The sequence below is a fragment of the Leucopleurus acutus genome (genome assembly GCF_964270905.1).
Source record: "Leucopleurus acutus genome assembly, chromosome: 6".
In the NCBI taxonomy this organism is placed as follows: Eukaryota; Metazoa; Chordata; class Mammalia; order Artiodactyla; family Delphinidae; genus Leucopleurus; species Leucopleurus acutus.
In genome coordinates, this window is record NC_139149.1 from 39,976,745 (window position 1) to 39,994,370 (window position 17,626).

General features: G+C 38.9%; 1 protein-coding gene across 1 annotated transcript; it reads right to left on the reverse strand.

The window, feature by feature from the left end:
- Positions 1–509: 509 nt before the first annotated feature.
- On the reverse strand, positions 510–16,517 carry NMI (N-myc and STAT interactor). The gene is made up of 8 exons (XM_082840751.1): positions 16,249–16,517; positions 9,979–10,075; positions 8,831–8,926; positions 6,678–6,840; positions 3,779–3,885; positions 3,506–3,692; positions 1,564–1,670; positions 510–1,109 (listed from the first exon to the last, which is right to left on the reverse strand). The coding sequence occupies exons 2-8, from the start codon at positions 10,060–10,062 to the stop codon at positions 924–926; spliced, it is 930 nt and encodes a 309-aa protein (XP_082696877.1). The 5' UTR covers positions 10,063–10,075; positions 16,249–16,517; the 3' UTR covers positions 510–923.
- Positions 16,518–17,626: the final 1,109 nt, after the last annotated feature.

Here is a 17,626-nt window from a genome sequence, read left to right on the forward strand (position 1 = left end):
GATTGTATCAATCAAAATTAAGTGAGGTTCTTTAAATTTTTCTTAATATATTTTTTAAATTATTATTTTTGGCTGCATTGGGTCTTTGTTGCTGCACATGGGCTTTCTCTAGTTGCAGCGAGCAGGAGCTACTCTTCGTTGCAGTGCACAGGCTTCTCGTTGAGGTGGCTTGTCTTTGTTGAGGAGCATAGGCTCTAGGCGTGTGGCAGGCTTCAGTAGATGTGGCTCGTAGGCTGAAGAGCGCAGGCTCAGTACTTGTGGAGCACGGGCCCAGCTGCTCCGCGGCATGTGGGATCCTCCCGGCCCAGGGCTCAAACCCGTGTGCCCTGCATCAGCAGGCGGATTCCCAACCACTGCGCCACCAGGGAAGCCCCATACGCAACATTTCTTATTCCAAAGAGAAATGTGAGAGAAATGAGTATTTCCGATGGTAGTATAACAACTTGAAAACCTAAAAATGAAATATCAGAAGCAAAACCAAGCCTTTTTTCTTTTTAGTTTTTCCCTTTATTTTAGATGGCAGGCAGCATTGGATAGGTCTAGGTTTAGAATCTTTTCTAAAAGCATTTCATTTCTGCCAGCATTTTAATATGAATTTAATTCTGCTGTTGGCTCAGACCATGACAGAATGAGCCAACATGGCAGGCGGACAACTGGATCACTTATGGTTCATTTCAATGGACATGGCACCCAGCCACAAAATTTATGAACAAAACTGTTTTAATATAGTTATTGCATTTGTAAACATTCAGCACAGGTGGAAACAAAGAATTCAAAAACAGAAATATATTTTGTATCTAAGAATAAACAAACACAAAAGAATTAAATTTTTCATTTTTTTTAAGGAAAAGGATATTCATTTTTGTCAAGCATTAACAGTGATTTGGGTTCAAAAGCTCTAATTTTCATAGGATTCCATGACTCTATTCTTCAAAGTATGCTATGTAAGGTTGCCCAAGGGAACACTTGACTACCTCGACTTCTCCACCTCCATTTTTCTCCCGTTGAAAGTGAATGTTAATAAAATCCTCTACAGTTTCTTCATCTATGATCTGAAGGTCTTCCAGTCCAGTCAGAAGCACCGTCTTCTTAGATACTCCTGAAAATACCTAAGAAGCAAAATAAAAAGATAAATAGAAAATTTTCTAAGCGCTTTGAATTATAAAACTTTACATTTATAAGCTCTGCTTAATAGTTTGGATGTTATCTTGAGAGAGACAACGGGCCTCAGGAAGATTTTCAAGCAAGAGAATATCAGAGTTGGATCTGAGTTTCAGAAAGATAACTCTGGTGCCATTGTGACAAATAGAGGAAAGGAGGGCAACTCTATGGACAGAGAGACCAGTTAGAGAGGTAGTGAGAGGTGGAAGTGACAAGATCAAGTAACGAAATGAATGCTGGAGGGGAAGCGAAACCAAGAGTTAGGCATGAGTTCCAGCTTTCAGGATGGCAGGCTAGGTTAATTAATAAGATTCTAACGGAAACAGAATCACAACTTTTTATTTTCTGTGGGGTGGGGCCGGGCAATAAGTTTCCAAAATGAAAGAAGAGAGATGACTTTACCTGAAACTTTTTCAGGTATGTTTCTGTGTACGGAGAAACAGTAACTCTCTGGCAGTTTTCATTTATATAAAGAGGATAGTCTTTTATTTTCAAAATCTTGTCAGCAACTAGAAGTAAATTTTTAAAAATTATTTTCTCCTTTATATCAAACATTTTTTAACCAAAGTTAAAACCTCCTTCAAACAGAATGTCAGAGTAAACAGTGGCTTGAGGGATTAATTTTTAAGAAATTCTACAGTCCACTTTAAAGAATTCACAGTACATAATTTTAAAAAACATAAGACCAAATGATAATGAGATTTAAATAGCTCCATCTGTCTTAAACTATCAGTCAATCAATGCACAGTGAGCTGCGATGTCCTCAGATAGACCTACCTTGAGCTACATAAAATGTGATAACCATTTGCAAAAAATAACCCAGCCATCCTAACAAAACCCAGTGTTTCCCAATCTCTCAAGAAGTACACATGCAAATGATGATTAGAATACTCTCTTTCTCTCTCTTTCTGTGCATATATATATATATATATATATATACACACACACATACATACATATAGCAAATTACTATATTACTATTATATATATAAAATTATTTAATTGTCCTGTAACTAATACATGACATTCAATAAACCTGTATAATGATGTTAATCAAAGGTGCAGGGGTGCTGAATGTCATCTAAAAAAAGTGAAGGCAAATAACAAAAATTCATCAACTTTCTCCAACACAAAAAATAACCAGATTTATTTTTAGCAGCTTTTTTTCCTAGAGGGAAAAAAGGTAATGTGTCAAGATTGCATAGAGTTTAACAGAAACAGTTCGTAAGAATATCCAATCACTTTTTTTCTCCTCTCACCAGTCCACCTTGAATTAGCAATATAGTACAGTGGTTAAGAGTGTAGATCCTTGCTGGCAAGGATGTGGAGAGACTGGAACCCTGGTACATTGCTGGTAGGAATGCAAAGGTGTAGCCACTGTGGAAAACAGTATGGCGGTTCCTCAAGCATTAAACATAGAATTACCATATTATCCAGCAATTCCAGAAGGATCTGGAAAGACATTCACCTAACCATAACTAGCTACATAGCAGGAGAAAGGGAAGTTTGGAAATTTAAGGAAATGTCTCAATTTTTATTAAATTAATGTTGTTCTCTATTATTTCAATTTTCTTTAAAAAGCATGTATTACTTTATTATGAAAAAACTTAAATCAGTCAACGGTTTTTAATTGTATATTTGGATTTCTATCATATGTGCAAACCCTGGAGAAGTCCTAAGAACTAGATTAACTAGAGGAAGAGATTTTTACATTGAGAATCATTTGAACATATTAACAAAAGAACTTGGAGAATCTTCTATTTTTCATTATAAGAATATAAACCTCCCTAAGATGATTTGGTAAAAGTCCATTTCTACCTAAAAAAGGAACAGCTGTTCTCTCTATTACCCCCTTTTCTTCCTGGAATCGATTACCTCCACCTGAGATCCTTGTCAATCGTAATAAGTGAGATGAAGAGACAGTTTTATATATTTTTTTTTTCAGAATGTTTCTCTGCCACACACCCACTGTGCGATCTTGGGTAAGCTGCTTACCTTGAGTACGCCTTAGTTTCCTCATCAATAAAATGAGTATAACACCTACATCCAGAGCTGTGCTATGGATCTGAGCAGATATATGTATAAAACACCAAAGACTCCATGCCTGGCACGTGATAGAAATGCACTAAGATGTAGGTACTTGTTATCTGTAATCCTATCATTCTCAGTAGCACTCAGGGAAATCATTTTCAGGACTCTATCATTTCATAAGGTTAAAAAAAAATCCCCTGTTATTATGCTGTCTAATAAATTCCAAATAAAAGCAGTAGAAAGGGATACTTTCAGACCTGGCAGAACGTAATTTAAATGCTAGAGTACTGTCTAACTCTCAGTGCGGGAATACCTCCACTTTCCACAAACGTGATGACGGCGCTCCGGGACTGCTTGTCGTACTCCACGCAGTCCACTTCTCCGCCTCCGTTGCGGGATTTACAAAAACTCAGCTCTAGCTTGTCTCTCATCTGACTTTCAGGCAGTTCATCAGGAATGTCAGTAACATGGATCTTCATCTTAGACACTTCTACGTGAACCTGGGAAATCGGTTCACGTTCAGAAATATGGATGAGAAAAGTGTCCGTGTTTAACAAATTCTGAAACGCTTTAATCACGATGTTACCTGGAATCTGACTCCTAAGTTTAATGGAACCGGGCTGGCCATAACCTTCACATTTACATCCTGTATCTGCACGTGATGGTGCCCCACTCTGATCACATTTTGGGCAACTGAAAAATAATTTGGGAAGTATTAATTTCCAATATTTCAATACATTTTTACATGTTTGGTTTAACAACAAATAATCCTGAATATTTTAAATTTTCTTTAATTTTAAGGGATCTAATTTTTACATTTTTCTTAGGATTTCTAAGTGACGATGGTCTTGCCACCATAGTAGGATATATTAATGTCAAAATATATCAGCAAAAAATTACAATGTAGAAATTCTCGACAAGTTCTAGATTCATCCCTTAAGAGGTAAGCCCGATGATCCTTCAGAAATTCATATATTACTTCAGTACAGCCACACACCCTTCCTTTCCACTGTAGACAGAATTATCAGAGAACTCCCTTAGTACATTAAAGCTCAGCCAGAAATTTCTTCCATGTTGAGTAAGCTAGGAAAACTTTTTAGGTCAGTGACATTCTGACAATTAATCTTATTTATCATTTGTCACTGCTCCTTAATATGTTACAAGCAACAAAGAAATAAATATTTGTTCTTGTCTCTGTATTTCCCCAGGATTACATATTAAAGACCACAAAGACTTAAATACCAAAGAGTGAGTCTTTTTTTTTTTTTGGTCATATTTAATGAAGAATTCTACCCTCCTTAAAATGCTCTTGAGATCATTCATTAAAAAGTCGATAGTCTTCATATACTGATCACAAAACTATCTAGTCTAATTTAGCCATGCAAATGGGAAAGGCTTAGTAATATAATTATGCCAAACATCATTAGAAATCCAATAGCAACTATACGACAGTTTAAAATGAATGTGCGGGGAATTCCCTAGCGGTCCAGTGGTTAGAACTCGGTGCTCTCACTGCTGAGGGGCTGGGTTTCAATCCCTGGTCGGAGAACTAAGACGCGGCCAAAAATAAATAAATAAATAAGAATAATAAAAAACCAAAATAAAATGCATGTGGGTATGTGTTTATTTTTAATTGTGTGACATAAGAGCTTATAACCCTTCAGTTGTTGCTATTTGGAGCTGCTTACTCTAATATGTCATAAAGACTAGACACAAATTAGTCTCGGTCTTATAAACCTCACATGTATTTATAACAACCAGACAGCACACCACAGCTGGAGGAAGAGAGAAACAAGGCTAGAAAACAGGGTGTTGTCATGTGGGAATTCAGACTCATCGTACCATGATATGGCTCTCTAACTTGAATTACATCTTTTTTGTTGTTATTGACAACAGGCAACAATAACAGAGATTATCAACTGTAAGTAATACTTAGATGATGATCTTTCCCTCCCAATGCCCACCCCTCCCCCACCCCCCAAACCTCCAACATCTGGTGATCTGACACAGCTGAGAGGGCTACTTGTGTTTCAACTTCTGTGACTCTGTCAAAAGCCAACTCCTGTTTAATTGTGTAGAAACCCAAAGTTGTCCAGAAGAGCAGGACCTCAGAGCCATGCCAAGGGTGGAAGCAGTGATGCAGCTGTTTTTGAAGAAAATCCTGTTCCCAGCATCCCCAGGTAATTCCTATGCAGAATCCTTGCTTCCCAAATCCTCTCTTCCATCCTTCAGTTATATCTCAATTACCACTGCCAACTGCCAACAGGGCTCTTGGCCTCTCCCTTCACCCTCAGCTGCAGGGGCGGACCCAGGGTGAACATAGCGTATGTGCATATAGTGACCTGCCAGAATGCCTTTCTATTTATTTTCAGGCTATAGTAACAAACCAGGTGTCAAGGAGACATGAGTTATAATCATAGATTCCCAGAATCTGAACACTGGAAGGGCTTGTGAAGACCATCTGACCCCACCCATAACTTAATCTAACTTGGAAAATATGAGAACAAAAAGCCCAGATGGTGGCCTGCTCAGAGGAATGTTGGTACAGTAGAACATACAAGGGTACTTGAGGTTTGGCTCTCAGCTCTGCAATTTATCACCTGTATGGACCTTGAGCAAGTTCCTTATCTTAGGTAAGCTTCTGTTTCTTTAGCTGAAAAATTCCTAACATGTAGCAATAATGACAGCTAACATTTATTAAGTGTTTATTACATATCAGACACTGTGCTAAGTATTTTCCAACATTTCTCATTTAATACTCAAAGCAACCCCCTGAGGTAGGTACTGCCACAAAATGTGTCATAAAGAAATTGAGATTTATAAAGAACCCAACCAAGTTACACTTCTAGAAAGGGGCACAGCTGGCACTCAAAGTCAGATTCTCCTCATTAAGGTGCCCCCAGATCTCAAGAGGGTCCCACACCACGGCGGACGTGGCAAACATCAGGTCCCACTCCCAAATCTCTGACTCCAGGGCTCTTGCCATTCACAGGTCTTGTGCATTTAGGTAAATCACTTAAACACCTGAGAATCTGTTTTCTTAGTTATAAAATGTAAATAGTGACTCTCTATCTTATTTCTTTCATGGATTCATGTGAGTATACAATGAGATAATGTCTGTGAGAACTCTCCTAGAATGATGTAGAGCTTTACAACCTTGAAACATTATCACTAGTATTATCATTTGCAGGTAGCAGGTGCAGTAGAAAGGCATTGGTATTGGACATCACAACACCTGGGCTTGAGTCCCAGCATTGTCACGTCCTGAATGAGTGATCATGTTCAAGTCACTCAACATCTCAGAGTCAGTTTTCTCATCTGTAAAATGAGGATAATCATACCTACCTCAGGGTGTCACTATGAGGATGAGATGAAATGATAAATGTAAAAATTGTAAAGCAATGGCCAAATATCTACAAAAACTCTTTGAAAGTCCCAGTGCTTTCCAAAGGTAACATGGTCAAATTTTTGAACATGAGTCATACCTTCTTCTTTTTCAAAGGTGATAAGTGCTTGTCCTTTTTGTAGCTCATAAGGGACTTTTGAGCTCACTTGACACGAATAGGAGGTATTTGAAAACTGGCTGTCACTCTCAGGATTCTCTACAGCTGTGAACTTTATCTTTGTTTCGGGAATATCCTCGTTAATCTAATTCAAACAGAAATGTTTGATTAAAATCAAGACAAGAAATAACTTAAGTCCTTCCAATGATAATGTGATTTGATCATCCAATAATTCACTCTCCACTGACTTCAGAGCCCCACGGAATACTGAACGTGGTCTTATTTAATATCTTTAGTAATTGCTTCTTCCCAGGGAAGTACTCAGATGCTGATCCTTCAATATTATTTCACAGATGAAATTGTAAATATATAATCTCTCACTTTTTCTAAGTGTTTAAACTGGTCAATATTGTGTGGTGTTTGAGTCTAAAGCCTACATCATTCCTGTAGAAAAATACCCTTTGAACAACTGTGCCAATAATAAGCTATCTCACAAAGAAATTATTGCACAGTATATTTACCCTCACTGCAAAGAGGTATGAAATAGAGTCAGGTGTATATGGTTATTTTGATGGCAAACTCAGATAACTTCATCCAAAAAGAAAGACTCCTGAATTCAATGACTTAAAATTTATCAAATTTAAATTCCCCCTTCCTCAACACCTGCCCATCAACTTTTTAACCATTACCCCAACTGAGGTTTATAAAAATGTGAAGGGACACTACCAGCAAGAGCTGTAATCTGGAGGATAAAGTTAAGGGGTTATACTTAGCCGCTTAAAATCACTGGGATGAACAGTCATACAACCACACATAAATGCACAAATGAATTGAGTGTTTGCGTTTCTATTTCCCATGGTCATTTTACATGTTGCAAGAAAAGGTTTTATCACAAAGACATTAGAAATATCAAGTGAGTCATTTGATCTCATCTGACATTTATTCTACATGTAACTTTGGTAGAATTTCTGATTACCATAACTCTGACTTCAAAACGATCTGCAGTGTCTTGAGAAAAGGCAGAGTGTTTCCCAATAATGTAGAAACATCCAGTATACCCTGAGAAGTCAAGAGCTTTCCGGAGTGAGAGTGAGAATGCCTGCTTCTAGTCCTGAGTAGACCGTGGCAGGGAGCAATTCACTTATGCTCTCTAGACCCCAGTTTCAGTCCTCTGTGAAGTGAATCAACTGAGCTGGCTGGGTTCCCGAGGCCCTTTGAGTTGTAGGACTAAATGATTCTGGCTCCAGCCTGAGAAGTATCCAGAATCTTAACAGAGACTTCTCTAAATCTCACAAACACCGGAAACTTCACTTCCTGATATTCAACATCCTATCCCCCATTTCAGAAACAAAAAGTGACAATGCTCTAAGCATTTAAATTGTTTAAAGTATTTTTTTTAACAACCTGGGTTGTTATGAAGAAAAAAGGAGTGAAAGCTATGTCTAACTCAAACACAGGAGAAATTAAGAATTTAAATGAAGATACTCATCCAATTTCTTTTTAGCTGTAAAACTCACTTAAATTACTTGGATGAGGAGAACAATAAAAGAACTTGGTGAGAAGACCAAGAATTTGATCCAAAAGTGATTGATAATGACCATCATTTGGGGGTAGTTTTGGATTAACATATACATGAATATTAAAACATGTATTAGCGTAAGTGTGCAGCAAGATGAAATTCTACAGTGATCACACACCTGTGACCGGCACCCAGATTAATAATCAGAACAAGACCAACACCCCAGAAGCCCTCTTGGGTTCCCTTCCAGTTTCTACCTGCCTCTAGGAGTAACCACCATACTAACTTCTAACATCGTGTTTTCATGCTCTATTTCAATGGAAACATATGGTGTGCCCTGTTTCTCCTTTTCTGGCTCAGCACTGTGTTTATGAAATTCAGCGATGTTATTGCATACAGTTGTAGCCTGTTCATTCTCATCGTTGTGTAGTAGTCCACCGTGTGAATACACCCTAATTTATTAATTCATCCTACTGCTCTCGGTTTGGGGCTGTTGCAAACAGTGGTGCCATGGATGACCATAATGTTTTAGAAATGAATTCTGTATCAATAAATTGCTTTTCCTGAAAAATGGGGTCTGTGAAAAATGAGATACATAAAATAATTAAAGAAGTACCTGGGAGTTCCCGGTTGTCGCTTGCAACTCAGCTTCAAGCTTTTGGATCTCCTCCTTTAACTGAATATTTTCCTTTTCAATTTCACTAATTAATTTCTAAAAATAAAAAGGAAATAAAATAACACCCAAAATTTAAACAGTCCCGACCTCATTTTTCTTCTCTTTTCTTAATATTTATTTATTTTGGCTGCACAAAGTCTTAGTTGTGGCACACGGGATCTTTGTTGCAGCATGTGGGATCTTTAGTTGCGGCATGTGGGCTTCTTAGTTGTGGCATGTGGACTTGTTAGCTGTGCATGCACGTGGGAGCTAGTTCCCCGACCAGGGATGGAACCCGGGTCCCCTTCATTGGGAGCGTGAAGTCTTACCCACTAGACCACCAGGGAAGTCCCAGCCCCGACCTCATTTTTCTAATTAATTAAAGAAGCAAAATTTCTCTCAGTTTGAACAAGGCAAAGAAAGACATTAGACAGTCTCAAAATAAATATGATCACGTGAATAATACCTTTGTCAAATGTTTTACATCATCACCTGTCGACTTTCTTACCACTGCCAAGGATTATTATCTCTATTATACAAAAAAGGAAACCACTTTTCACACTAAACCAAAGTCACAGAAATGTTTATAGTAGAGCAAGGATTGATACCCCTGTCTTCTGGATCTTAGTTCAGTGCTCTGTCAATTCCTTCCTAACTATTTGTGACTCCAATATGACTTTTAAGCTGCACCATAACTGTGGACATATGTTACTCTGGGGCAATTTATAAATATTTTTTTCTGTGATTCCCACAGTATAGCTGCCTTGATATGCCAGACAGATGGCCTTGAGTAAGTGGTTTAACTACCTGAGCCTCCATTCCCTCTTAGGTCTAATTGGATAATTGCTAACGAAACTCTTAACTTCTAGGTGCAAATCAAAGAAATGAGAGAGGAAGTGAAAAAGCAGCTAACATTGTAAGCTGTGTAAGAGAAAGAAAAGAAATATGATTCTTCTTGTCAGTCTTGAATAATAGAGGTAAAGAAAACTGAAAACCCTAATATTCTTCCAAATTCAACATAATGTTGGACAAAGACATATGAAACATGCCTTGCTGCAAAATAGATGTAAGTTAATTTTTAATAGTACTCAGTAATTTTTCCTTTTTACCTGGTTTTGTTCATCTTTCATAAATTCTTCAGCTGGCCCATACTCCTTAAGAACTTGTTTTTTGTTATCTTCATCAGTTGCCATGATTCCCTAATTACTATAAAAGGTAAATACTTTAAAAATAGTACAAACACACAAATTCAAGAAGAAAAAGTAACTTTTACCCTCTTACAGAAGAAACATCTCTTCTTTGCTATATGTTATTTTCTATCACCAAAGTCTTTATTATCATGAGGATTATATCCAAAGTCTCTATTTCAAATAACTTTCACACCTATAAACATATAAAAAGGTTCTAAAAATTCTTTGCTTTTCAACACCAGAAGAGAAAATAATAGGTATTAACATTCCTTTGTAGTTCTCATTTCAATCATAATATGATGCTCCATTTTAAAAGACTTTTATTTTGGTCTTCTAGACTTTTTCAAAGGTTTTTATTTAAATATTTAATTCTCCCTATTATACTCCCCAAATGTAATGGAGTAAAAAGACCTCCAAACACCGTTCCTCTATGCGTACAGGGGTTTTCACAAACCCTCCCGAGGTCATACACTTGGACAGGAAAAAAACTTCATCTTTATTTCTAATAACCTCTGATTGAAACTTAGCATTCTCTTCAAATATGAATATAGGCAACAAGCCACATAGTATTTGCAGCCCCTGTGACAAAAGTCACCAAGACGGTACAGATATTTTCATAAAATATTTTAACTCTTCCAGATATCCTGAAACATTGCTTGTGTTTAACCCTGCTTCAAAATTATGATAGTTATTAAACTCATGACTAGGTCTTGTAATAAACTGTAGTATATTGATATATATTACTATATTAAATATCTGCTTTTTAAATAACCTGATAATCATATTTCAATATAATTGGTTTCCTTTATAATTCTATGTATTTTGTTTTATACAACTTAAAAACTTTATTTTGAGAAAGGCCCACAAGCTTTTTCAGATTGGCACAAAAAAAGTTAAGAAACCTTGCCTGCGTATCAATTTACTAAGATGGAGTTGTCCCAGATCAAATATGACACAAGGATTATCACAACAGTTATTGTTTTAGAAGCACATTAATAATGTGTCTGTTAATACAATCTTCCAAGATTTCAAGTGGCTAAATTCTCACTATTCCTATAGAAGAAACAGAAAAGACATGTATTCTTCTCTAAAAATAAAATAGAAGACTAGCAAAAAATTAGTCATGGCTTAGTTTACTCAGTGTGAACACAAGCAGTGTCCAAAAAAAGGGGTCATATGGTAGTTCTACTTTTAACTTTTTGAGGATCCTCCATACTGTTCTCCATAGCGGCTGCACCAGTTTACATTCCCACCAACAGTGCACAGGGGTTCCCTTTTCTCCACACCCTCTCCAGTACTTGTTACTGTAAGGTCGGATCTTACCAAACAGCACCACGAAACAGAGGAAAGCAAGCGAGCTTTCTTAGGGAGCGCTCCCGGGCGAGGTTCACTGGTCCGAGAGAAAGTGGCCAGAGAAGTCGCACCCGGGCGGGGGTTGGGCAAGATTTTATAGGGGAAGAAGGGAAAGGGGTGTGGTGAATCTGGGAGGGCGCAGGGTATTCCTTATTTGGTGGTCTTTCCGGGTATCCTGGGGGACCGTTAGTCCCGCCCCTCGAAAGGCGGGAAGGCTGGGCCGGGTTCAAAGTCCCCAGGTCAGTTCCTGGAACTGGGTGGTCCGGAGAGTTTCGGTCTGATGCAACCTGTGAGTCTCATTGTGTTCCCCTGCCTCGGGCCAGTTGGCCTTACAGTTACCTCTTCTTTTTCATGACGCCCCTTCTAATAGATGTGAAGTGGTATCTCATTGGGGTTGTATTTTTTTGTTCTCCTTTTTTTTTTAAACATCTCTCATTGGTTTTTTTGTTTGTTTGTTTGTTTGCGGTACGCGGGCCTCTCACTGTTGTGGCCTCTCCCGTTGCGGAGCACAGGCTCCGGATGCGCAGGCGCAGCGGCCATGGCTCACGGGCCCAGCCGCTCCGCGGCATGTGGGATCTTCCCGGACCGGGCACGAACCCGTGTCCCCTGAATCGGCAGGCGGACTCAACCACTGCGCCACCAGGGAAGCTCTCCCTCTGCATATTTATAATCACGTTCTCTGACAATGAAAAACCTGACTCAGAAAATCAGAAAATCAAAAAAAAAAAAAAAAAAAATGCAAAGGGAGAAAAATAGAATGAATGCTATGAATTGGAACTGGAGATATCAGCATAATCTCATGATTTCTGATATGTTGATAGAAAAGTACAGAAATTTAAATATAGATATAAGTGTGTGAGTGTGTGATATTCCTCAGTTCTGTCTGCTAAAAGGGCCTGGAAACAAAGACAACAGCAGTGAGCACATCTAGCACCCAGAATTTAGTTTCTAGTACCATTCTCAGCTACCAGGAACCAAGGCTATTCAGAGAAATGGCTGCTTCTAGAAGTAGGACAGGAAAAGTACAAGACAAGCATCTTATGATGTCAGAAAGCAAGAAGTGCTCAAAGAATGATGAGGATATGTCACAAGAACATAGAGTCCACCTTGATGAGGTTCTCACTGGACAAATCTGGGAATCAATTAAGCACAGAAATAAATAATGACAGTAATAATTAAATCCACTGAGCAAAACAGAGAACTATGAGTCGGTAAACATAGCTAGCTAGCTAGCTAGATAGGTAGATAGATAGATAGATAAATTGATAGTTTTGGGAGGAAAGGACCATTTAATTAGTTTCAAAATACTTACCCACAAGTACTGCAAACCAAAATCCAGTGCAATCTCAATCATTTAGGTGTTCTGAGCACTCACCAGTCCTGGCATTGACAAGCCCTCGAAGGAGATCAACAATTTCAATGGGGATAAATATCAGTTTGCCCTTTTGCTTTGAACATGTCAAGCTAACCTACAAGAATATAAGCACTGTAAGGGCTATGATTTTTGTTTTGTTCTGTAAAGTATGCTCTAGTTCATCCAGAACGCTACCCTAACAGTACCCAAAAGAGTGCCAGGGATGTAGTCTACACTCAAGAAATGATTGTTTTTAATTGAGTTAAAATTTCCTTACACTGAACAACCTGTTATTGCACTTCATATAAGTGGAATCATTTGGTATGCACCCTTTTATAGGTGCTAGAGTTTTAAGCTCAACATGCTTTGGAGACTTTTCCTTGTTATTGCATGTATTAGTAGTTTGTTCCTTTTTATTGCTGTGTAGTATTCCATGCATGGACAGCCTACAAGTTGTTTATCCATTCTCTCGTTGGTGGGCTATTTGGTTATTTCTGGTTTGGGGCTATTATGAATAAAGCTTCTCAAAACAAAACAAACAAAAGAAATACTTCTCCACAAAACACTAATTTCAAAGGGGAAAAGAATAACTTTACAGTGAAGAAACCAGGCGGACCACACCATAATGAAGTAATCAAAGTAAATAATGAGATACATCAAAATCATCTGACATATGATAGGCACACCGAGAACACAGCATGACTCCTATGATATTCCTGCCAAAGATGCATGAGCCGAATCTAAACAAGAGGAAACATGAGATAAACTGGTCTGTTCTCTTCAAAAGTGTCAAGTTCGTGAAAGCCAAGTAAAGACTGAGAAACTGTCCCAGGCAGGAGATTAAAGAGACATCACAACTAAACACAATGCATAACTCTGAACTGGGTCCTTTTGTTATAGGATATTATAAGGACAACTGGCAAAATTTAAATTAGATCCAAGGATTAGATGGCATAATGTATCAATATTAATTTTTCTGATTTTAATCACTGTATTGTAGTTACATAGAGAACATCTTTTTTGTAGGAAATAAATACTCAAGAATTCCAGGGTAATGGGTCATGAAACCTACTCTCAAATAACTCAGGAAAAAGACAATTTTTTACTTGCAGATTTTCTGTAAGTTTGAGGAGTTTAAAAATAAAAAAAGGGATATATAAGTAGCTCTTTATTGCGTTAACAACTGCAGAGTCCTTATAATGGTATTCATCCCAAGTCTTACACAATCTAACCCCAACTAGTCTTATTTAGACAACTCCTGGACCAAGTCCCTTAACCACACTGAACACGCTAAGGGTTTCTCTTCTCCCTCCTGTCCCTCAATGTCACATCCTTCCTCCCCTCCCAACCTTAACCTCCACCTAATGAAACCCTACTGTTCAACATCCATCCCAAATTCCCCTCCAAGTTCTTGAAGCCTTGTCTGATTCCCCCAAATGATTTTACTTCTCCCGGTATTATCTCTTTTGGGGAGCTTTATTTGTGTACCTGTGTCATTTTCCATGACTAGATGGTCATGACCTTGAGGCCAGGGACCACGTCCATTCTTCCTTGTATCCATTCAGAGCACAATACACATCCACACACTGAAAACACTCAATATTTATAGAATTGTGCAGTATCTCGACTGAGGTATTTATTCAGCTCAGGACATCCCAGGCATGTGAAGTTCTCTTATTACATTTCCAGAAAGCAGAAACTGCAACATTATTTAACTGTTTTTTTAGTCTATATTCTTAATATAGACTAAGAATAATAATAAAGGCTTGTAATAAAGGCTCTCAATAATATATTTAACTCATATGAATGGTCTACTACATAATATTCCCAGGACTTCTTACAGCATATCTAGTAACTGGATACTTTCCCTCTTTGCATAAATGGGATGTACAGTAATAGCTTTCCTTTTATACAGTCAAATGGTAGGCAGAATAATGGTCCCCTTAAAGATGCCCACATGCTAACCCTCAGAATCTGTGAATATGTTAGGTTACACTGCAAAGGAGAATTAAAGTTGTAGAATGAATTAAGGTTGCTAATCAGCTGACTTCAAAATATAACGATCTTGGACTTCCTTGGTGGTGCAGTGGTTAAGAATCTGCCTGCCAGTGCAGGGGAACTGGGTTCAATCCCTGGTCCGGGAAGACCCCACATGCCGCGGAGCAACTAAGCCCGTGCACCACAACTACTGAGCCAGCGCACCGCAACTACTGAGCCTATGTGCTGTAACTACTGAAGCCTGCGTGCCTAGAGCCCGTGCTATGCAAAGAGTAGCTCCTGCTCGCCACAACTAGAGAAAGCCCGCATGCAGCAACAAAGACCCAACACAGCCAAAAAAAATATACATATATATAAATACAAAGATCTTCCTGGATTATTGGTGGGGAAATAATGTAATCACCAGGGTCCTTCTACAAAGTGAAAGAGGAAGGCAGAAGAGTAGAATCAGAGTAAGATGTGACAACAGAATAGTCAGAGAAATGCAACACTGCTGGCTTTGAGGATAGAGAAAGGGCACCACTGAGCCAAAGAAGGTGAGCAGTCTACAGAAGCTGGAAAAGATGAGAAAACAGGTTCACCGCATTAGCCTCGGGGAAGGAAGGCAGCCCTGAAGATGCCTTGATTTTAGCCCAGTGACGCCCAGTTGAACGTCTAACCAGCAGAATTTTAAGATAATAAACTTGTGGATTTTAAGCCACTAAGTCTGTGGTGATTTGTTATGGCAGCGAATGAAAAAACCAGCACAAATCACCTATACCAATTCACCACCTATTTCCCTTAATATACTCACATCACCGTGATGCCCCCCCACCCCCCCACCCCCACCCCGCCTGATAGAAGCAAATCTTCCCATATGCATGCCTGGCGGCAAAAAGAAAGGAAATGAGGAGAAGGAAGGAAAAAAGGAGGTGGTGATGCACAAAGTTGTTTTTGTTTTGTTTTGTTTTTGTTTTTTAAACTTCTGCATGTTGTATAGATAGGGAAACGTCGCATTCTCTTTTGGACGTCTCTTTCAAGAAAACCCCTGCATATTCTGAAAAGTGAGGTACGGCTGCCAAAACCTGCTCCTCCTGCCAACAGAGTAAATGTCCTGAAGGAATCTGTTTTCCTAACAACTGTCTCCAGAGACACCACAAGAACAGTGGGGAAACACAAACCATTTTAAGTTTCAATTTCCGAAATGAAGCAAAGCAAAGGAGACGGGGTCAGAGGCCGGGACGGCACAGAGAAGGCCCCGTGGGCCGGGGGCAGGCACGTCCCCTCGGTGGCTGTGTGGTCCCCGCGACCCCGGCAGCGGGCAGCGCAGGGGCGCGGCGCTGGGTCTCTGCGCCCGGCCCCCGGCCGCCCCCGGCTCTCCGCCGGGCGTCTCCCCGCAGGAGGTCCCGAGTCCCGCGGAACCTGCCTCGTCGCCATCCACTGCCTCTCCAGCCCTGGACCACTAGAAGCGGGGATGGCAGGAGGGGAACGGGGCACCCACTCACCCGCCTCGGCCCGCCGAGCGCCGCGCCCCGGTTCCCGGAAACCTCGCTGGCGGCGCGCAGCTGGAGCGTCCGCGGGAGGCGCTGAACCTCCGGGCCCGGCTGGCGCTGCCTTGTCCAGAAGAGCTTTGAGCCTTTTTCAAGTGGGTGTCCCCCAGATCAACAGTTTGGTTCCTTTAAAAAAAAGAAAGAAAGAATAAAAGTAGAAGAAAACTACTCAAATGATGATTTTCTTTAAATCTAGTCACTGCTCGCATACCAAACCTGGTGTCTCCAATGATTAGTCACTAACAAGTTACACCTATTTTCACTTTCGATTTTTAAAACGTGTTGGTTTTGTTTTTGTTTTGAGGAAATTTATTCCCAAAGTATTCCTTAAGTTTCCATAGACATCATTTTAGGACATGCTTTAAAAACCACTCCTTTGTATGTATATTACAGGACGTGTTTTTGGAAAAAGTGGATAGAAACCAAATAAAGCCAAAGTGGGAGTCTCTCATCAGATTGTAATGGTAATTCTCCTTGTAATTTATTGATCATTATAACCTTAATCTACAAATCTTTGCAGCCAGCACAAGGTCAACTTTTGTGTACAGGTATTTCTTTTGCAACTTCCCAGGAAGTTGGGAAAGCTGTGGTGTTCAGTTGGTTTCTACGACCTGTGTCCCTTGAAAGTTTTCTTATAATCATTTTGTTTTGTTGTGAAGCTTATAAATAAATACTTCACTAAGTGTGATCTTTTCCTTTGAAATGGAAAACATCTGGTTGACTTCAAAAATTGCATTGTTTCTGAATCCTACACAGAGAACCACCCCACAGCTGCGCTGGCTGGTAAATAGAGGTCAGGGAGGAGATGTATCAAAATGACTTCCAGGCATAAATTCTAGTTTACAGTGCTGTGTATTCATATATAACTGATATATAATCTGATAAAATGAAATATTAAGCAAAGTCAAATTCCTTTATATCAAGAATATTATATGCATTTTCAAATAAATTAATACATTGAGATATTTCCAAATGATGTAAATATCAATAGATTTTGATTGCATGCCACTCCTGAATTAAAAATTGGTTTGCTCTGCAAAGGGAAAAGGAAATAAACATTTACAGGTGTATTAAATATTCACCTTTTCTATGTAAAAGAAAAAGAATATTGATGGCAATCAGTTTAAAGTGGCCTTTCTAAGTGAAGAAAATAAAGTGGTGCATAGACACTTGTACTCATCAGCCCAGTCAAAATAGTACAAAAACTCTAACTGTGGCAGCCTGAGAATTACTTTTGGTCTCCCTTAAAATTTTGTTTTTTATTTTATTTAAATGTATGTATTTATTTATTTATCTATTTTTGGCTGCATTAGGTTAAAAATTTGTTTTTTTT